At 41.2% G+C, this 23,649-nt stretch overlaps 1 protein-coding gene across 2 annotated transcripts in view; it reads left to right on the top strand.

Moving 5' to 3' along the window:
* Positions 1–6,799: 6,799 nt before the first annotated feature.
* cop1 (COP1 E3 ubiquitin ligase) overlaps positions 6,800–23,649 on the top strand; it is a 59,837-nt gene continuing 42,987 nt past the window's right edge. For both annotated transcript variants that reach the window (XM_060931141.1, XM_060931132.1), the window contains exons 1-3: positions 6,800–7,413; positions 17,266–17,325; positions 17,435–17,532. In XM_060931141.1, coding sequence (XP_060787124.1) covers positions 7,130–7,413; positions 17,266–17,325; positions 17,435–17,532 — 442 coding nt within the window. In that variant the 5' untranslated portion in view covers positions 6,800–7,129. The remainder of the gene's footprint in view (positions 7,414–17,265; positions 17,326–17,434; positions 17,533–23,649) is intronic.

Raw genomic sequence — 23,649 nt, 5'->3', positions numbered from 1 at the left:
TGCCAATTGACCTAATGAGTTGCAATTTGGTCCTCCAGCTGTTCCTTTTTTTGTACCTTTAACTTTTCCAGCCTCTTATTGCCCCTGTCCCAACTTTTCTGAGGTGTGTTGCTGTCATGAAATTTCAAATGAACCAATATTTGGCATGAAATTTCAAAATGTCTCACTTTCAACATTTGATATGTTGTCTATGTTCTATTGTGAATACAATATCAGTTTTTGAGATTTGTAAATTATTACATTCCGTTTTTATTTACAATTTGTACTTTGTCCCAACTTTTTTGGAATCGGGGTTGTAATAATAATAATAATAATATTGGCTGGCTTTTTGCATGGTATATCAGATATATTCCATTCAGCTAGCATGATATTGAACTCGTCTTCGACTTGTTTGATTTCATGCTAGCCGAATGGAATATATCTGATACACCATTCAAAGCCAGCTAATATTATTTAAATGTAGTTCAACAGCTTTGGAATCTGGGCTTTTCCTGTGACTATCCTTGACTTGCAAGTGACGTCAAAGAAAAATACAAACCCGGATGTTGGCCATGTTGGTGGATATACAAATGCGGGGTCAAGCGACAATCCATACAAAACATAGTCGTGTGCAACTCTCTTTGTTTTTCCACTGCTTTAAATGTCCTTTTAGCTATGCCATATCTTTGTGCTATATATGGTTGAGGTCACAACAGTACTTGTGACCATGGCATATTCCGATTGTTTAGAATTCCGTCTATGATTCAGAAAGAGGGCGAGGAAACTCTGAGGCTTAGTACGGAGAGGAGACAAGCACGGTTGAACAACATCAGCAGGGCTGATCTAACAAAGGCTAAAACCAAAATAGCTCATGTTTGCTGTAATCGTTTTATCTCAGGTGTGATTCAAAAGCTTTCTCAATAATATCATGGAAGAATTTTATTTCATGTTGGTAGAATTTTGCTATAAAATGAGCATTCTCTTGTCGTGGTTCACTCGGTCGTTATTATAATTTTAACATGTGTATTACTATTTCGCTTCTAGGTGCGCCAACAAAATAATACGATAGAAACAATTCAGACTGGGCACTCACTCAGAAAATGGGCTATGTTTCGTCCAAGGTCACACCTGATTCTTCAGCAGCCAAATCAGATAGAACGTGATATCTGGTTTTTCGATGGGCGGTAGAAGCGTCTTATCTTCAGAAAAATCTGACATTTTAAAATAATATGGGTCAAAGCCACACATATCTTTCTTCTCTTTGTATCAAATCTTTGCTCAACTGTTCAAATTGTGGTAATACTGAGAAAATTCAGCATTGTTTACAGACACGCTTTCAGCAGTTGCCATCCTAGTTGCTTTGTATATCCATGTGGAATATCCCTGATGTGGGTGGAGTACAGAAGCACAGCAGGCGGGAACTGAAGTTCTTGCAACTTTATTCTTTTCAGCTGCACTCATGTACTAATCACTCACACAGACGTGCACACACACGTGACACATACCCACACTGCCTGACTCAGGCCGGGGAGCCGTCAGGTCTCAAGCAGACCCCCCCCCGGGACAGGAAGTCCACCACCACCAGCGTGAGGGTGCAGGACCCTGTCCATAAGCCACTGGAACATAGCGGGTGCCCCAAATAACCCAAAAGGGAGCATAACAAATTGGTGTAATCCAAACAGTGTGGAAAAGGTCTCTTTCTCTCGGGATAGAGGAGTCAAGGGGATCTCTCAATATCCCTTCATTAGATACAGTGTCGAATAAAAGTGAGCAGCGCCTAACTGATCAAGCAACTCATCAATGCGAGTCATTGGGTATGCGTCAAATTTAGACACCGCGTTGACTTTTCTATAGTCCACACAGAACCAGACCGATCCATCGGTCTTGGGAACCAGGACCCCTGGGCTGCTCCAGTCACTGTGGGACTCCTCAATTATGCCCATTTTGAGCATGGCCTTGAGTTCATCCGGAACCACCTTTTTCTTGTGTTTGGGCAAGCGGTAAAGGCGGCTACGCACTACCACCCCCGGGGGCATCTCAATGTGGTGTTCTATGAGGTGGGTACGACCGGGAAGGGGCGAGAACACGTCGGAAAATTCCTTTTGCAACTTGGCCACCTCCGTGAGTTGAGGCCGGTGAGAGGTGGTCTCCACAAGGGACTGGAGTGGTTCAAGATGTTACTTTTTTTTTACCTCTGGCCCCAGCTCCGCCTTCTCCGGAACTACTGATGCCAACGCCATGGGGACCTCCTTGTTCCAATGTTTTAACAGGTTGAGGTGGTAAATTTGCAATGCTCCACCCCTATCCGTTTGCCTCACCTCGTAGTCAACGTCCCCGACTCGTTGTGTGACCTCGAAGGGTCCTTGCCACTTGGTGATTTATTTGGAGCTCGATGTGGGCAATAATACGAGAACTTTGTCTCCTGGTGTGAACTCTCTAAGGTGCGTGCTCCGTCATACAGCCGAATTTGACATTCTTAAATTCTCCTGGGTTAGGTGTGTGAGTGTGTGGAGTTTTGCACGCAGCTCAAGAACTTATTGAATTTCGTTCTTACTGGGTGAAGGTCCCTCCTCCCAGTTTTCCCATAGCACATCCAAAATGCAACATGGCTTATGCCCATATAATAATTCAAATGGTGAAAAACCAGTGGAGGCTTGCGGGACACCTCGTATTGCAAATAAGAGGGGCTCGAGCCATTTATCCCAATTATGTGCATCCTCACTTACAAATTTCCGGATTATGTTTTTGAGAGTTTGATTAAAACGTTCCACTAAGCCATCCGTTTGTGGGTGAAAGACACTGGTGCAGATAGCGTTAATCCCCAATAACCCATACAGTTCGCGCAATGTGCGTGACATAAATGTAGTGCCTTGGTCTTTTAGGATTTCTTTCGGAATCCCGACCCGGGAGATAATATGGAAGAGTGCCTCCGCAATACTGCATGCAGAAATATTGCAGAGAGGCACTGCTTCTGGATATCGCATTGCATAGTTCCAGAACTAAAATAAAGCAATATCCACGTGCTGACCGATCTAATGGCCCAATGAGATCCATACCAATTCTCTCAAATGGGGTCTCGATTAGAGGGAGAGGGCGCAAAGGCTCTTTTGGAGTGGCCATGGGATTTAATAATTGGCATTCGCGGCACGCAGCACACCACCGACGGACATCCCCGCGAATTCCTGGCCAACAGAAATGGGCCATTATTCAGGCTAGTGTTTTATCTTACCCTAAGTGACCAGCCATGGGATTAAAGTGAGCCGCATGGAATGCGAGTTCCCTACGGCTCTTTGGGATCAACAACTGGGTTATTTGTTCATTAGTTTGAGTGTCCTGCATCACTCGGTATAACCTATCTTTAATAATAGCAAAATAAGGGAAGACCGGTGTCACGCTTGGCTGAAGAGTTTGACGATCGATTACTCTCACTTGGTCAAACGCATGCCGCAGAGTCTCGTCTCGCAACTGCTCTAATGGGAAATCCTCAAGGGAATCCCTGAGAGAGGGAGGAGGAGCGGGCTGCTCCTCACTCCTCGTGTCACTCTGACGCGGAGCTGATGTAGACGGCTCTGTGACAGCTCCTCCAGGATCTTCCCATGACATACTAGTGCAGGACCCACTACGTGTTAAATGTTCCATCAGCTTTTTAAACCCTGGCCAATCAGTCCCCAAAATCAATGAGTGGGTGAGACGAGGATTAACCGCCACCTTTATTCTATGCATTTGGCCCTGGAATAGAATACAGACAGACACTAAGGGATAATTGTGAATATCCCCGTGCACACACACCACTTTCACTGTTTGTGCTCTCCCCAATGCCTCACCTTGCACCAGGCGTTGGTGAATTGAGGTCTGATTACAACCGGAATCCACCAACGCGTGATATGTATCCCCTTGAACACTTACCGGTATGCGATACATTCCTGCTTGATTGGAGGCGGTCTCTGGCGCGTCGGAGATCTGGATCACAGCTTACACGTCCCTTGCGGAGCCCTGATTCTGGAGATGCTCCGGCTCCCCCCTCCCCACGCCAGCATACCGGCCCAGGCTTTCCGTCTGCACCAGTGTTATAGGCGTCACTCACCTGAGGGGGGAGAACACAGACACGGAAGAGGGAGACAGGAGGACACCATGGGTGTGATGGGCCAGCTGGGGAGGAGCCGGCCCCCACCTCCACAGTGGGGGAATGGGGCGAGGGCAAAAGAGAGAGTGAAGAGAGGGGGAGAGAAGAGAAACGAGGAGAGGCACCTTCGCCTTGTCCGCCTGCCATCGGAACCACCGCCAGATGGTCCTCTGCCAACCCAATGGCTTGCTGGAGCGACACCGGGCGATGACACTGGACCCATTCCACCATTCCTTCCAGAAGCCGAGAGATAAACTGTTCCAGTGCCACCAGGTTGATGATCCCATCGGCTTCGCAGTCTTCTGCCCTCAGCCTTTTATTTCGTGTTGGTAGAATTTTGCTATAAAATGAGCATTCTCTTGCCATGGTTCACTCTGTCATTGTTATAATTTTAACATGTGTATTACTATTTCGCCTCTCAGAGCGCCAGCAAAATTATATGATAGAAACAATCCAGACTGGGCACCCATTCAGAAAATGGGCTGTTTTGTCTAAGGTCAGACTTGATTCTTCGGCAGCCAAACCAGATAGAACACAATATCTGGGTATTTGATCATCGGTAGAAGTGTCTGTTGGTGTTTCTACTCTTTCCCACTTTGTTCTGGATATGTGTGCGCTTTTAATGGCTACCGGATGTTTACAACCATCCTGGCATTTTAGCGGAAATTATGTCACGTTCCGGCGTGTACATAGGGCAGGGGTTTTCAAAGTGTGGGAGAGTCAGCCCCCCCCTCAGAGAGCAAATAAACAACAGCACCCCCCCCCCCTTAGAATTTTTGTTGTTGCTATACTTAATGTTCCATTCGTATTTTAAAAAATGGTTGTTGTACACATTTTAATTTTTTTCTTTTACACATTTTAAACATATGAGCTTTTTTAAAACATCTTTTTTACACATTTTAAACATCTGTGCTTTTTAAAAACATTTTTTACACATTTTAAACATCTGTGCTTTTTTTAAAAAAAAACATCTTGTTTTACACCTTTTAAACATCTCATAGCATTGTTAGCTAGCACCTCTTGGCAGACAACACACTGTGGCAGTGGAGCATCTTCAGATCCAGTCCATGAAAATCCAAACTTTAAATAATCGTGGTCATACTTCCTTCTTTTTTTGCTTGGCCCAGACTGTCTCCTCACTCACTGTAGCTTTAAGCCCCGTCTACACGATCATACATTTGTCCATGGACATTGTCATACAAATGTATAATCGTGTGGACGGTTTTCCCAACAAACTTGAACAACGTCATACAAATGTTCACAACATCTTACAACATTTTGGGTCATCCACCAATCAGATTGTTACATGACAGGCAGTGTAGATCACATGACCCGAATTAACAATCTGATTGGTGGATGACCCAAAATGTTGTAAAATGTTGTGAACATTTGTTGGAAAGTAGAAACACGATTCTAAAAATTTGAACAACATCATATAACGTCATACAAGTATGACGTTGTTCAAGTTTGTTGGGAAAACCGTCCACACGATCTGGGTGCGATTTGCTGGGGGGGATGGGGGGATCATCCCCCCCTCTGGTTTTTATCTCTGCTGAAAAAAAATCCTCGGGGACAACCCCGTCAATAAAACAAACAAACCAAAAAAAAGTTGACATGACAGGCATGTTGTGACACAGTTTTCTATGGTCTACATTGCACTCACTTTCAGAATGACCTGAAGTGGCAGCTTTGATGTTCACGAACGTCCCCAGCAAATAGATACATTGTAGATAATAACAATATCTTTGCGTTCTATGCAGGGATGCAAACAGCGCGCCTTTTGGCGGATGCCGCCTTTTTCACGGCCGATTTTTTTTTTTTTTTTTAGGGGGGACGTTGGAGTGTCTGATTATAATTTCAAAGTAAATTCTGTATTAAAATGACTAAATAAGCAAATCCGTTACAGTCCATGAAACAGGAAGTATAAGGATGAGAAAAAAAAAAGTTTAAATCGGAAAACTGCGCACAATGTGAACTGCGCCATCAGAGCAAACTGTTCATTTAGTATTCATGTATTTTAGTGATTTTCGAGTCACTGTCCATTTAATCCGGAGGGAGAGAAACATCACAGCAACGCGACAAGCAATGCGAACTTTGTTGTGTTAGTGTTCGTGCATTTAGTCAGAGAGATAGGAAGATGAATTTACTATCTCTGGTTTAGTGTTCGTTTTCATTTAGCGTTATTCATTTGATATCATCGGATGTTATTGAGCTGTTAGCCTATTGTTACCTTAATTTTGTGACGTTTCATGATTAAAAAAAAAACATCCCCCCTTCTGGTTTTTTGACAAATCGCACCCTGCACACGATTATACATTTGTCCATGAACATCATCATACATTTGTATGACGATGTCCATGGACAAATGTATGATCGTGTAGATGGGGCTTTAGGTACTAAAAATCGATCCATTTTGTCTCTGGCAAAGGCTAGCTGAAGTTTGCTAAATGCCCGCAATAGTAACTTATTCTGGTTTATTTTTCCTCACGTTGCGCCCCCCTGAAGAACTCTGGCGCCCCCTAGGGGAGGCGCGCCCCACACTTTGAAAAGCCCTGACATAGGGTATTCCTGCAAATGGCCTACAGGTGGGCTTCGAAGCAGAAAAGGTCGAGAACCCCTGATCTCTAGAACTGATAACTTCACTTCCCCACCACACGGTGGCAGTAGAATCATGTTTGTTCGGTTGAACGTGTTCTTCTTCGGTGGATTGAGATGTGTTAAAAAAAACGGTTAAGGTTGTCAACAAATATCGTTGTACTAACAAATGCTCGAGTTTTGTTGCGTGGTTCAAGTTCGTTCCTGTTTTTAATGACAGTTCTCCACTGAACCTTTGATACAAACAAAAGCGCTGTTTTGTCGTGACAACTCTCAGCTCGGCCTTTGTGCGTTAAGGGGCTAAAACATAAAGCAGCTAAGCTAGCTAGCATTCGCCGCCCGGATGCGGTGAAAGCGCCTGGGGAAGCAAACGGCAGCGCGGCTTTTTGCTACAGACGGACCTCGAGAAGGAATCCAGAGGCGGTTTGAAAGATGTCAGGCTGTCGGCAACAGCAACAACATCCTGGTGGTGCTTCGGGATCAGTACCGGGGACGAGCTCTGGAAGCACGGCGTCTGCTAATGTTGCTAATAGTGGTGGGAGCAGCGCTAATGCTAATGGCAATGGCATTTCTTCACGAAGTCTCGGATCCGGGAACGAGGTGCAGCTACTGGGCGCACAGAGACCCAGTTTATCCGGCTCCAACTATAGCAAGAAAAGACCTCTCTGTAACGGTCTTATTAATCCATATGAAGACAAGAGTAATGATTTTGTGTGGTGAGTGTCGAAACAGTCATGATACAACTAGGATTTCAAGGTCCAAACATGGTTTCTTCCGAGTTAGTGAAGTAGCTCGGGTCTCTTCTTCTTCTTCTTCTTCTTCTTCTTATTATGACTTAGAAAACATATCTTCGTTTTCCTAAAATGTGATCATTATTTACGTGTTTAGCTGCCTATTAATGCTAGGTACTCGTAATGGCCTTTCTCAGCTGGCTAACTTTTAAATAGCTGCATCAAAATCATTGACATTTGGTGAAAAGGCAGAGATGGGGACAGATACACTACCGTTCAAAAGTTTGGGGTCACTTTGAAATGTCCTTATTTTTGAAAGAAAAGCACTGTTCTTTTCAATGAAGATCACTTTAAACTAATCAGAAATCCACTCTATACGTTGCTAATGTGGTAAATGACTATTCTAGCTGCAAATGTCTGGTTTTTGGTGCAATATCTCCATAGGTGTATAGAGGCCCATTTCCAGCAACTCTCACTCCAGTGTTCTAATGGTACAATGTGTTTGCTCATTGCCTCAGAAGGCTAATGGATGATTAGAAAACCCTTGTACAATCATGTTAGCGCAGCTGAAAACAGTTGAGCTCTTTAGAGAAGCTATAAAACTGACCTTCCTTTGAGCAGATTGAGTTTCTGGAGCATCACATTTGTGGGGTTGATTTAAATGCTCAAAATGGCCAGAAAAATGTCTTGACTATATTTTCTATTCATTTTACAACTTATGGTGGTCAATAAAAGTGTGACTTTTCATGGAAAAAACACAATTGTCTGGGTGACCCCAAACTTTTGAACGGTAGTGTATTACACTTTATTCATCACACACTTGTGAAATTTCCTCTCTGCGTTTAACCCATCTGAAGCAGTGAACACACACATACATACCCAGAGCAGTGGGCAGCCATGCTAACAGCGCCCGGGCAGCAGTTGGGAGTTAGGTGCCTCGCTCAAGGGCACCCCAGCCCAAGGCCGTCCCATATTAACCTAACCTGCATGTCTTTGGACTGTGGGGGGAAACCGGAGGAACCCATGCAGACACGTGAGACGGTGAGAACATGCAAACTCCACACAGAAAGGCCCTTGCCGGCTGTTGGGTTCGAACCCCGAACCTTCTTGCTGTGTGAGGCGACCATGTTAACCACGACACCACCGTGCCGCCCACAGCACAGCAGCGGTGTGTTTACCATTAGTTAAGTCTGACCAACATTCTTTGAATAATGCCATATTTCATTTAGTGCAGCATGTATTCGACCACTAGTTCTCCCCATTTAGGCCCTGTCCACACGGCAACGGATTCAGGTGAATCTGATAAAATTGTTTATCGTTTCGGCCTGGCGTCCACACGGCACCGGCGTTTTGGGTGCCCCAAAATGAAATCTTTGGAGAACGGGTTCCAGAGTGAAAAAAATCTGGCAACGGCGCCATTGCGAAGTCGTCTGGATGAGTAGAACGGATTTGTTTACGATGATGTCACAACCGCATGACTGTCAGTGCTTCATGCCGGGTAGAAGTGTAACGAACTCTATGCGAGTTGTCAACAAATCCTATAACTTGGTTCATGAAACGCGCTTACAAAATATTTTCACTGTGAATATTTATTGTGTAATGGTGCAAAGTGAGAGAGACAGAGTGAGAGAATAGCCCTTAGGGCAGAGTCTTTAGTCCAAACACTGCGGAAGCAGTACCAAACTGCGCACCGCCCGTGCGCTTTCCAAAAACAAAAACAATCCTGCCCGCAAAAATAGGAAAAAAAAAGGAGCGATCTCACCTCTTCAGCTGTTGGTTTAAGTCCGACAATACATTCCTCAAAAAGGGCGTAGAAGAACAAAGTAATCCATCAACGTGTAGCATTCAATTTATTCCGGACCATTAAAGAATTCTGGAGGATATCAGAATGTTGGCGTACCGGCTTCCATCTACCCCCATTCATTCCTCTTTCCGCGTCTTTCGTTTTACGCTACTGATTAATAATCAAAACTTTGTGGCTGATGCTACAGAAGAGGGGGTTTATGCGCATGCGTCTACTTCTATTGTTCTGGTGTCTCCGATGGGACCGTCTTACAGCGCACGTAGAGGTGTGGCATGTGTATTGCATCGTTTTCAGCAAGCGTTGCGTTGCCATATGAACCTGATATTTTACTGATCCGTTGCCCATGTGGACGCGATATTTAAAAAAAAATCTCGTTGCCGTTGTCGTGTGGATGTAGCCTTAATGACTGACTGACTGATTTAATGCCACTTTGTCTAAACGTCAAAGTTTGGGACATGTTTACTTTTTAATGATTTGACTAGATTTGCATTTCCTGAAGGAAATACGAGAGCGGCGGATACAATTATCGACTCATCTTTTGGTCAGTGCAAAAGTAGAAAAGACTTTCAATACGTAAATTGTGCATGAATAATTACTCAAACTTCCATTGGGTTACGGGTTATTCCCCGATGACTTGGTGTATCTGATCACGTGACATCGTTCCACAATTATTGACATCCAGATGATTATTTATATTAAACTTGGTATGTGGTATGAAGTGAACAAAACAGCTTTTATTTAAAATTTGTTTTAGATAGACTTGTATTTAGTACAAAATATCCTTTTTTTTTTTTTTTAAACTTCCTGGGAACCAAGGGGGAAAAAAGTCTCAATTTGTCTTGTGATTTTTCCTTATCAGGAATTTCCCAGCAACCCTCCTAGTCATATGATATATCATTGGAAAGCCCAGGATGTACTCTTTACAACACGCCAGGATTCAAGTGAATAGCTTGGAAGAGTAAGAGGGTGTGCATGTAAAACAGATGTCCACTACAGAGGACACAAGCCCATGGGTTGGTTCTCAGGAGGATATAAATACAGTGGTGCTTGAAAGTTTGTGAACCCTTTAGAATTTTCAATATTTCTGCGTGAATGTGACCTAAAACATCAGATGTTCACACAAGTCTTAAAAGTAGCTAAAGAGAACCCAGTTAAACAAATGAGACAAATATTATACTTGGTCACTTATTTATTGAGGAAAATGATCCAATATTACATGTCTGTGAGTGGCAAAAGTATGTGAACCTCTAGGATTAGCAGTTGATTTGAAGGTGAAATTAGAGTCAGGTGTTTTCAATCAATGGGATGGTAATCAGGTGTGAGAGGGCACCCTGTTTTATTTAAAGAACAGGGATCTATCAAAGTCTGATCTTCACAACACATGTTTGTGGAAGTGTATCATGGCATGAACAAAGGAGATTTCTGAGGACCTCAGAAAAAGCGCTGTTGATGCTCATCAGGCTGGAAAAGGTTACAAAACCATCTCTAAAGAGTTTGGACTCCACCAATCCAGTCAGACAGATTGCGTACAAATGGAGGAAATTCAAGACCATTGTTACCCTCCCCAGGAGTGGTCGACCAACAAAGAGCAAGGCGTGTAATAGTCGGCAAGGTCATAAAGGACTCCAGGGTAACTTCTAAGCAACTGAAGGCCTCTCTCACATTGGCTAATGTTCATGAGTCCACCATCAGGAGAACACTGAACAACAATGGTGTGCATGGCAGGGTTGCAAGGAGAACAAAAAGAACATTGCTGCTTGTCTGCAGTTTGCTAAATATCACGTGGACAAGCCAGAAGGCTATTGGAAAAATGTTTTGTGGATGGATGAGACCAAAATAGAAATTTTTGGTTTAAATGAGAAGCATTATGTTTGGAGAAAGGAAAACACTGCATTCCACCATACGAACCTTATCCCATCTGTGAAACATGGTGGTGGTAGTATCATGGTTTGAGCCTGTTTTGCTGCATCTGGACCAGGATGGCTTGCCATCATTGATGGAACAATGAATTCTGAATTATACCAGCAAATTTGAAAGGAAAATGTCAGGACGTCTGTCCATGAACCGACTCTCGAGAAGGTGGGTCATGCATCAAGACAACGACCCTAAGCACACAAGTCGTTCTACCAAATGTTTAAAGAAGAATAAAGTTAATGTTTTGGAATGGCCAAGTCAAAGTCCTGACTTTAATCCAATGGAAATGTTGTGGAAGGAACTGAAGCGATCAGTTCATGTGTGGAAACCCACCAACATCTCAGAGTTGAAGCTGTTCTGTATGGAGGAATGGGCTAAAATTCCTCCAAGCCGGTGTGCAGGACTGATCAACAGTTACTGCAAATGTTTAGTTGCAGTTATTGCTGCACAAGGGGGTCACACCAGATACTGAAAGCAAAGGTTCACATACTTTTGCCACTCACAGATATGTAATTCTGGATCATTTTCCTCAATAAATAAATGACCAAGCATAATATTTTTTGTTTTATTTGTTAAACCAGGTTCTCTTTTGTCTACTTGTAGGACTTGTGTGGAAATCTGATGTTTTAGGTCATATTTATGCAGAAATATAGAAAATTCTAAAGGGTTCACAAACTTTCAAGCACCACTGTACATGGATGTCAGTGCTTACGTAAATCAAGTAATTCTAATGCTTGTAAACAAATGAACTGATGTTGAACCTATGTCAGAAAATCTTTGTTCCACTTTCTACCCACTAAGTATTTTTGTAGATCACATTTTTACCTCCACCAAGGAGGTTATGTTTTCGGTAGCATTGGTTTGTTTGTTGGTTTGTCTGTTAGCAACATTACGGGAAAAGTTATGAACGGATCGCTCTGAAATTTTTTCCAGAGGTGTGACTGGGCACAAGTGACAATCGATTAAATTTTGGCGGTGATCCGGATCACCTTCTGGATCCTGGATTTTTTTAAAGGATTCTTGGCGGAGGTCTGCGCTCTCCGAGTGCTTTTCTAGTGTTAATCATGCGTTTTGTGTTAATTTCTAGTTTAGTAGTTTACTAATAAATGTCAACAGGCAAATATTGTAACCACATGAAAATCCAGGTCAAAGGTCGACCCCCCCCCCCCCCCCCCCCCCCCCGGGAAATTAAATTATATTTTAAACTAGAAAAGCACTCGGAGAGCGCAGACCTCCGCCAAGAATCCTTTTTAAAAAAATCCAGGATCCAGAAGGTGATCCGGATCACTGCCAAAATGTAAGGGATTGTTACTTGTGCCCAGTCACACCTCTGGAAAAGATTTCAGAGCAATCCGTTCATAACTTTTTCCGTAATGTTGCTAACAGACAAACCAACAGACAAACCAATAAACGCTACTGAAAACATAACCTCCTTGGTGGAGGTAAAAATGTCTACTGATAATTGTATTATGTGGTGGATATTTACAACAAGCTGCAAAAAAAAAGTTCTGAATAGAAAAAATCTGAATATTTCAAGCATGTAACTTATTTAATTTTTTTATATATGCTAGGAATTTAATTCTGGTCTAATTCTATTTATTGCAATAGGATTCCAAGTATTCTGCCAACATTCCATTCTGTTATGAATCAGAAATTATTATAAATTACAGCATTTTTATTTTTTACACAAAGATCGATCCATAACAGTTGTAAATGTCGCTTAATTCCACAGGGTGTTGATAATGGTGGACACCAGTGAAAGTGATCACTATTATCGACGCCTCACATGACTTCTCAAACGCAAGTTTAGATACAAAATGGCGACTGTCAAATGAGAGTAAGAAACTAAAGTAGTTTTCGACAAGGAGATCATGAAATATCGGTGAATTTGAGAAGTAGAAACATGTCCATGATCTTTCCACCATGCTTACCTGCGATGATGACGTCTGGGTTTTCCTCAAATTGCTGATCATGCTAAAAAAAAAAATGCCATCTCGGGAAACAAACGGCATCATCAGATAAGATCCAAGGGTGAGGGGGGATCTTCTGGTTAATAGATTAACCAGTAATAACTGTTGTAACTGAACTTTTTTTTTTTTTTTTACTTGGTAGATCTGAAAAGGTGTTTAATTATGGACTGCTGATAATTGTAGCTGCCACTCTGTCTACACACGTGTTTTGTTTTTTATATGGATAAAGCGGTTAGCGATAATGAGATGTATATGAGAGAGAGAGAGAGAAAATGATAAAATAGATGGGGAGGTTAGACCATAACATTGTGCTTTATTTCAGCAGTTGAATCCTATATAATAAATTTGGCAGTTCTATCTTAAAAGTTGAAGCAGCTGTAAAACCTATGGATTGCTGTAGAAGGATCGAGGGATGATTGAAAAAAATAGAATGATGAGACATGAGTGTCATTAGTATGAATAGCATCACTGTACTTTTGCAGTTGAATCCATATGTTTTGTGACTTTACCTTAAATTAGAAGGGCACTCAGAGTGGATACCTCTGCCAAGTCACATATTAGAATATCCCGGCTCCAAATGCATATCTGGATTTGCATCAAAATTTAATCAATTGTTCCTTGGTTCATGGCTCACCTTTGCTTAAAATGTCATCAAAATTCATTCATTACTTTTTGACCTATGCTGAGAAAAGGCAAAAATAAATAAATCTTGGATCTGGTTACAGCCAAGTTTAAGGTAAAGATGTAGGAGTAGTAAAATCAATGGTTTCTAATGGATGGATGAAAAGTCATGAAGGAAAGAGGAGCAGAGGCAAAGTTATGTTGTATTTATGCAAGGTACATAACGACCTAACATTTACCAACTTCGGTGGTTCTAGCTTTTAATCTCTAGGAGCAGTTAGGTGTTGAAAAATGAACTGAAGTTGATGGTGGAACAGAAAGCAGGAATGATATCAGTATGAAAATGGGTAATGTGCTCTGTAGTATGGCCCGGAACATGTAGTAAGTTTGGATGCATCATTTCAAAAATGGACTATAAGGCCATCCTTAAAAAAAAAAATCCGTTTCCTGTCCACGGGGTGAGCAAAAAAATTTTCGGGAGGGAGGGATTTAAAAAAAAAAAAATTTATATATATATATATATATATATATATATATATATATATATATATATATATATATAAATAAAAATATATAATATAAATAAAATGAGTGATTCCACGCTTATGGGTACTGAAATGGGGACATGAATTTATTTTTAAAAATTCACCTAAAACGACTTCTTTTTTTTACCATCAGGTCACAAAACATGTAATCTTTAATGAATGATATGTTAAAAGATAACTTTAATTTTCTGAGATGTAATAAAAACATTTATATGCCAAAGTCAGAACGTAACAGAAGTGTTGTGGACATATAGATTCTCAATTTTAACAATGTAGAATTACTTTTTGAAATATAGGAAGGTGATGTTTTTAGCAAATATAATTAATAAACATGTGTAGTAGAATAAACATACACATTCTTTCAATAAGATTAACATGGTATATAGCTAGATTGTAATTAATTTGTAACAGACGCGAGATGGACAATCGTAACAGAAGTAATGTAACAGACATCATTTTGGAACTCATAGGCTTGACTTTGGCATATAAATATGTTTTTATTACATCTCAGAAAATTAAAGTTATCTTTTAACATATCATTCATTAAAGATTACATGTTTTGTGACCTGATGGTAAAAAAAGAAATGGTTTTAGGTGAATAAGTTCATGTCCCCATTTCAGTACCCATAAGCGTGGAATCATATATATATGTGTGTGTGTGTGTGTGTGTGTGGATGGATGGATAATAAATTGCAATGCTGTTTGCTTTTTCTTTCAGTACTTTTTTTTATATTACAAAAGCAGACACATTTAATAAAATGACAGTTTAATCAACTGAAACTTGTACAAAAACTAAGTTAGCATTTTAAATGTTGACTGCAACATTTGCAAAACTCTTACAAAGGTACTTAATGTCCGACACACTGACTTTTTGTAGTTCTAAATCGACCGTTAGGCCTAGTTCGGATGAAATTACACTATTAAAATGATCACTGAATGATTTGTTTTTCTGAATTTTTACTATTTTGTTGTTCGCTAGAATACCATTTTGCGATTTCACACTTAAGCAAATGTTTGAAAACTCCAGATCTCCTTCCTTCATGGTGGCCGCCATTTTTTTGTGCCACACAGCGCATGCGCAGAGCTGATTCAGTTCTATATTCTCCGCGGAGTGCAGGGCTTTCCACAAGCGCCGGCTGCCAGCCATACAGCCGACTACACAATTAAGTCCAGCCGGCTACTTTAATGACTATTATTTTTGTAGCCCACAGGCTCTAAATATTAATTTTCAATTTTAATAAAATTAAATGTTTATCTAACGGACTGACAATGTCAAACTGAACCGCATTCATTTAAGTTGTGATTCGTGCTGTTTGTACCGATAATAACCACAAATTCCTTGCCGACTCGTTGATCAGGGGAGAGTAACTCATCCGCGGCCCCGACATCCAGTGAGCGCGCGCGCGCACACTCGGCGGAGGCAGTAGTGTGTCGGGGCCGTCGGAGGGAACAGAAGCAGAGATGACGCTTATTTTGTCCCCGGTAAACCAGTCTTCTGTCATTCAATTACGTACTGGCATCAAAAGACACCGTTGGTTGTAAATGAAACCAAACTGAGTCGTTGGAGTGTATTTTCATACACAAATGGAGAAATGTTCGCTGAGTGTTTTTGTGTAGCCCCACTGCAGACCGTTGTCGTTGTTAATTCATAGCATGCTCAGCTGCGTGAATGTGTCATGCACCGAAAATAAGAGATTTACAAGCCAGGAACGCCTCATGATGCAATACGCAAGAAAAGATTTACTGCCATTTTCCTTTGTATTTGAGTAAAGTGAATAAATAAATGGTCTGTGGAAAATACATTTAATCCTGGGAACTGCGTGCACAGGAGTTTTTGTGTTTACTCCCCCCCCGGCTGGTTATTTGTCATGGCTGGCTAGTATGAGCCTTTAGTGGAAATCCCTGGGAATGCGTAAATGTCAAGTTCGATTTTAGATTTACGAACCCGAAAAAAATGTCGAAAAACCAGCGTTAAAAAAAAAATTTCAACCGCACAAACGGCACTCACCCGGCCGGTGGACCGGAAACAGAATGTTTTTTAATAATGGCCTAAGGGGAGCAGTTTGAAAACTTTCCCATTCAAAGTCTATGGGGGGGACAAGTTACACCTGTGAAAGCAAATGTAGAAATGAAACACGCCTAGTTCCTCATTGTCCAACCTCAGAGAAGGGTTCCAGCTAACTTTTAATTATAGTTCTTGCAAAGGCAAGTGGAATATCAAAATGAAAATCATGTCGTTTACAAGCCCTACGCAAGAAAGTTTGAAGGAGATTTGTATAGGTAATCAATTCAAGCTGATTTAATCATATTGTTTAGAATCAGAAGCGAAGTGATGACAGTAAAGCACTTTGCAAGAACTATAATTAAAGTTAGCTGGAACTCTTCTCTAAGGTGGGACAACGAGGAACTGGGAGGCAGGCTTCGATAACAGGTGTGTTTTATTTCAACATTTTGCTTTCACTTTTCAGTGACTACACTTCTGTGTCCAAACGCAAACAATTCTGGGTGTTTCGGCTCATGCTCGCTCGCTCGCTCGCTCTTTTGACTGACTCACTGACTGAAAGACACCCATTAATAGACAGCCAATAATTAGACACAGGTGTAACTTGTCCCACGTGACCTGCTGGTTCAACCTGACTCCTCACTGTTCACAGCCGACGCTCGACCACACCCTTGCTGTCACATCAGTATATCCATCACTTCATATATTATGTGTGACTCCTGCAGTGGAATATTATGTTTAGGGAATAATTAGGCTCATCTTTATTTCGGATTAAAATGAACGTACCTTATACTGTACATCTCATTTCATTCCCTGTTGAACTGAAAAAGGGTTGGAAGAGTGGTTAAACTGCATGTTGCATCAAATTTGATTTTTTTTTTTGTAACTGGAATAGTGTGATTGTGTTTAAGATCCTTTTTTTTAAGATTTTAGCATCTGTGGATGAAAGTTAAATACTTCCTCTTAAATTTTGTGTTTCAGTCCCATATGTTTTGACATGATAGAGGAAGCTCATATGACTAAATGTGGTCACAGTTTCTGGTGAGACTTTAAAACTCCTTCTCCTTTTCTTGGATATAAAGAATAGTTTTGGTGTTGACGTTTTAATTTCATAATTAATGTGGAGTTTGTGCTTGCCTTTTTTCTTCAGTTACAAATGTATACGACGGAGTTTAGAGGACAGCAACAGGTGCCCGAAATGCAATTACATTATTGACAACGTGGATCAGCTGTACCCCAACTTCTTAGGTGAGTGCATGATGGATCAACTGGTGTTGGCTTTTTATTTTATTTATTTATTTATTTATTTTTTCCCTTTTAAAAGCTCAACACTTTCTTACTCTTTAATGTTCTCTCAATCTTCACAAAAGTTCCCTATGATTGCTAAAGTGCACATGGACTCCACCAACATCTCTGCACAGAAATATATTTCTATTGCTGTGTCTCTTTTTCTGCCACGTGAATGGTGTGAAAGGCGTCTTGTGATCAGATGACGCAGTTCACTTCTGGAGGTGGTCTGAGACACTTGTCCATATTACATTTGTAGTATGAACGGTAATGCATACTGATGTGTCCCAGACAGCATCAAAAGATCGGCTTGTCTCCAGTGTTCAACTGTTTAGCCATGATGTTGCTGATGTTCATAATGGGCTGATTTTTTTTTTTCCTCTTTTTTTAAAATGTGCTCTGTGGTTTTGATGTTTTTCAGACATTACTGGTATATCTGCATTAGTAATAAAAATATCTATGAAAATGCACCCAGCTATTATGACTGCTGTTAGCATTGTCTCCTTTTTAGTTCCTCATTCCAGGAAAAAGAGGGCATGGCTCACCCTTTTTTGTTTTTGGTCACTTAAAGTTTTAAATGAACTCTGTACACCATCCGTGTTTTCCCCATACTGACTTCCTGACTTGTTGTAATATGCATGAGTAATTTTCATGTTGCAAGTGAACAGATTTTCACCATATGCAACTTGTTGATGCGCACAATGGTGGACTCATATGAGCAACGTTTTTGTTTGATCAGCCGTCATGCCGGCTGTCCCTTTTACACCGATGTTGATTCAGGCTCTGTGACTACCTCCGCTGCTGGCTCAGGCTACATCCACACAACGGCGATTTTTTTTTTTTTTTTTTTTTAAATATCGCGTCTACATGGGCAACGGATCAGTAAAATATCAGGTACATATGGCAACGCAATGCTTGCTGAAAACGATGCAATACACATGCCACACCTCTACGTGCACTGTAAGACGGTCCCATCGGAGACACCAGAACAATAGAAGTAGACGCATGCGCATAAACCCCTTCTTCTGTAGCATCAGCCACAAAGTTTTGATTATTAATCAGTAGCGTAAAACGAAAGACGCAGAAAGAGGAATAATAATAAGTTAAATTTATATAGCGCCTTTCAAGAAACCCAAGGATGCTTTACAATTATAGACAAAGAAAAATAAATAAATAAAATAAAAATAATAAATAAAGTAAAAAGTCCACCGAGTAGGGGTCAGGATGTAATTCCCATGGTGTAGCAGCCACAGTCCCACCAAAAGGCGCACTAAAACGAGTCCCACATCTCCAGCACCGCCACCGTGATGCCGTCAGCAACATCGCTCAACACCACGCCGTGGATCCACAAAGCGAGCACAGAAGCTCCGCCACGCAGAGCGCTGGTGTGTCCCAAACCGCCTACGCAGCCGATGCGACGCCACCGAGTAACATCGCTCGGAACATCACGCCAAGCATTAAAGCACAGAGCGCTGGACAACCACAATGCAAAATGAGCAATGAGCTCACTGCAGTCCACAGCTGGGAGCGCAGGCATCACCCACGGTGATCCAAGGCCTGGAGGGAACGGACGCCCAAAACTGGGTCTGGAGCTACACCACAAACCTGCAGACGAAACACTCAAACATCAAACTACACAAACACACAGAAAAAAAATGAATTAAAAAATGAAAATAGAAAAAAAAAAAAAAAAAAAAAAAGCTCTGGTGAGAAGCGGCAGCCAGAACGCGCACGACGTACTCTCAACCGGAAATGGGAAAAAAAATTTTTAAAAAATGAATGGGCGTAGATGGAAACCGGTACACCAACATTCTGATATCCTCCAGAATTCTTTTATGGTCCGGAATAAATTGAATGCTACACGTTGATGGATTACTTTGTTCTTCTACGCCCTTTTTGAGGAATGTATTGTCGGACTTAAACCAACATCTGAAGAGGTGAGATCGCTCCTTTTTTTTTTTTTTTTTTTTTTCTCCTTCCCTATTTTTGCTGGCGGGATTGTTTGTTTTTGGAAAGCAGTGAAAATATTTTGTAAGCGCGTTTCATGAACCAAGTTATAGGATTTGTTGACAACTCGCATCGAGTGCGTTACACTTCTACCCGGCGTGAAGCACTGACAGTCATGTGGTTGTGATGTCATCGTAAACAAATCCGTTCTACTCATCCAGACGACTTCGCAACAGCGCCGTTGCCAGATTTTTCCACTCTGGAACTTGTTCTCAAAAGATTTCGTTTTGGGGCACCCAAAACGCCGGTGCCGTGTGGACGCCAGGCCGAAACGATAAACAATTTTATCAGTTTCACATGAATCTGTTGCCGTGTGGACAGGGCCTCAGAAGTGGACAAACAACGACCCTCATTTATGTTCAGAGGCATCATACAGAACAGCGAGGCAGAATAAAGGCACAACATTTCTGCCTCTAATGGGCTATGTAAAAGGGGCTTTTATTTTCTGTCAACCAAGAGGTGACAGGTTGTGCATGGTCCAGATTCGGAAAAGATTGCTCGTCATCTGTGCATGCTCATTAATCCACCTAATATAAATCATTACGCTAGCTTCCAAATCCCGGCCACTATACGTGTAATGGAGCTTGATTCAGAAGCACCTCTAGTTACAAGCATGCAGTAAGTGCTATATAATTTGGTGGTGCTGTTGCTGTTCCCAGTGGGTTTGCATTGTATTACCCACTACCCATAAATACAGGCTCATATGCTCCGATATTCCACTGTTTTATTGTTGGTTAAACAACAGCATGTTGCGTATAAAAATGAATGTCTATGCTTTAAAAAAAAAACCAAAAACTTAGTTGATTATGTCAACTATAGTTGTAGCCCTAGTCTTTTTAATTGTTAGGTGCAAAGACAGTTCACATACGTGCCAACCTTTAGTTACCCATGCCCTTATAAAATCTGTACTTTTCCCTTACATACACCCATGAGCCCTCATCTCATCTCATTACCTCTAGCAGCTTTATCCTGTTCTACAGGGTCGCAGGCGAGCTGGAGCCTATCCCAGCTGACTACGGGTGAAAGGCGGGGTACACCCTGGACAAGTCGCCAGGTCATCACAGGGCTGACACATAGACATAGACAACCATTCACACTCGCATTCACACCTACAGTCAATTTAGAGTCACCAGTTAACCTAACCTGCATGTCTTTGGACTGTGGGGGAAACCAGAGCACCCGGAGGAAACCCACGCGGACACGGGGAGAACATGCAAACTCCACACAGAAAAGCCCTCGCTGGCCACGGGGCTCGAACCCAGACCTTCTTGCTGTGAGGCGACAGCGCTAACCGCTACACCACCGTGCCGCCTCCCCATGAGCCCTTATACACCAGAAAAAAATTCCAATATATAATCCAAAGCACCGATTGTTTTATTCCACGTTATAGACTCCTATTGTACTAGGCATATTTATCACACTGCATCAAGTTAAAGGGCTCAAGTAAGCATGTACTGAATAAAAAGAAATTTTAGATCCCAGAGAAAACAACTGAATTAAAAAGGACTATATGTACTGTCAAGTAAACAATTATCTACTAAAGAGAGTGACTGACTGAACTATAAGCTTAATTATTTAATATACATTGCATCAGTAATACCAGAATTATTGATGTAAATTTTGCAAATAAAATGTATTAATATTAAATGGTTCATAAAAATTACACAAAGTTCTATTTGATAAGTCTTGACATCACCTACAATATTACATTCCACCAAAGAAAATTACTTGAAACAACAGCAGTACTAAGTAGTTATGTTAATTAAAATGGTAGGTTACATGTAATAAATTATATATAAATCATGTCAAACAGTAAATGAAGGTTCGTAAAAGTTCCATTTGAGAAGTGTTGACACCACAAGCAGTGTTTAGATCCAACTAAAGATGACTGAACCACATCAAGTATATTATGTAAACAAGGATAAGTGAAAATATTAATAAATTATGAAGTTTGAATTGAAAATCTTCGCAGTAATTTATAAGAATTTAAATCTTATTCCTTTTTGGAGTGTTCTTTGTTGTACAAAGATGTTGCAGATTTGGCACTAGCTATAATATCACTGCTTGGGTAGCAGTTGTAGCTCCTCATCACAGTTCATTTTAATTTGCAGATATGCAGTTCATGTGTCTGCAGCCATATTTTTTCTGTACTCAGTATGAATTTTCCTAACCAATGAAAAAGCCCTCTCACTATCTGCATTGCTATGTGGGAGGCACAGCAAAGCAGTAAAAAGTTGTTTCAGCAGTGGAAACCTGGCAACACCCAGAGCAGTTTTTGCATCGAAGACCTTTCCCCAATATACAGCTATTTATTTTCCTGGTCAATAAAAGAAAATCAGAGCACGGCAAACATGTAGATGGTGTTAAATTGCTTCCATCCCCTACTACACATTTTAGAGACAGGTTACCAACGGTCGTTACCACCATTACTCTTCCTTCAATACTTTTCCAGTTTACTGACGACTAATGGTAGTAATGAGTGTTGGTCATCTGTGTCTACATATAATGTCTATCAGCAATTAAAATGTTTAGGGAAGCGAAACCAGAAATCGCCGGGTAACTACAGTTGCCATTGTATAAACGGTGACTCCCAGTATCGCCTCCCTAAATTATCATCATAATGGAGAAAGCTTTCCTACATGCAAACAGTTAAAAAAAAAACCCCACAAATGCTTACCTGTGCAGTATTTGAATCGGGAAACGTTTTTTTTTCGCTAACTGTAAAGAATGGTCTGCCACAGTCGGGGGGGGGATGTTGTGTTCCACGAGAAATTGGCAGACCACAGCCATCACAGAAGTCTGGGCAATCCGAGCCGATGTATTTAAATGACAGAGAAAACCATGTGCAACTATAAAACCACATAAATCGAAAATGGTTTCGTTTCATTGGGCATGCGTGTTTTGAAAAAATAAATGGTGGATGCTAGGAGAATTTTTCTCAGAGTAACGGAAAAAATCTCTGATACAAAACGTAATTTTCCTGTCTGAAAATCAGTGTACGCCGTATTAGCCAAAAAATTGCATTTTCCCGTATAAAATACAGGGAAACCGTATAACTTGACATGTATGCATACAGTACCAGTCAAAAGTTTGGATACACCTGCTCATTCGTAATTTTTTTTTTTTTTTTTCCCCCTCTGTATTTTGACTATTTTCTACATTGTAGAACAATACTGAAGACATCAAAACTATGAAATAACATTTGGAATTATGGGGTAGACTGTTTAAACAAAATGTTTCATATTTTAGATTCTTCAAAGTAGCCAGCGTTTACCTTGATAACGCTTTGCACACTATTGGCATTATTTTAACCAGCTTCATGACGTAGTCACCTGGAATGCGTTTCCATTAACAGATGTGCCTCATCAAAAGTTAATTCGTGCAATTTCTTACCATTTTAATACATTTAAGATGAAACAGTAAATTATAAAAATACAGTAAATAGCCCTATTCCACAATTGTAGTAATCCATATTATGTCAAGAACTGCTCAGCTAAGTAAAGAGAAACGACATCCATCATTACTTTGACATGAAGTGACTTTTTTTTTTTTTTTAATTAATAAAAATAAAGAAAAGTCATTGAATTAGGTGTGTCCAAATGTTTTACTGGTATTGTACGTGTGGGGCAATCTGGTAAAACCGGTCAACTATCACATTGAATTCGGGCATATTGCAAACATCCAAAAATCTCATCTCATTATCTGTAGCCGCTTTATCCTGTTCTACAGGGTTGCAGGCAAGCTGGAGCCTATCCCAACTGACTACGGGCGAAAGGCGGGGTACACCCTGGACAAGTCGCCAGTTCATCACAGGGCTGACACATAGACACAGACAACCATTCACACTCGCATTCACACCTACGGTCAATTTAGAGTCACCAGTTAACCTAACCTGCATGTCTTTGGACTGTGGGGGAAACCAGAGCACCCGGAGGAAACCCATGCGGACACGGGGAGAACGTGCAAACTCCGCACAGAAAGGCCCTCGCTGGCTACAGGGCTCGAACCCAGACCTTCTTGCTGTGAGGCGACAGCGCTAACCACTACACCACCGTGCCGCCCACATCCAAA

The sequence above is a fragment of the Neoarius graeffei genome, chromosome 1 (assembly GCF_027579695.1).
Source record: "Neoarius graeffei isolate fNeoGra1 chromosome 1, fNeoGra1.pri, whole genome shotgun sequence".
Lineage (NCBI taxonomy): Eukaryota > Metazoa > Chordata > Actinopteri > Siluriformes > Ariidae > Neoarius > Neoarius graeffei.
The sequence above is the reverse complement of the archived record's forward strand: the minus strand, read 5'-3'. Positions and strand labels throughout refer to the sequence as shown.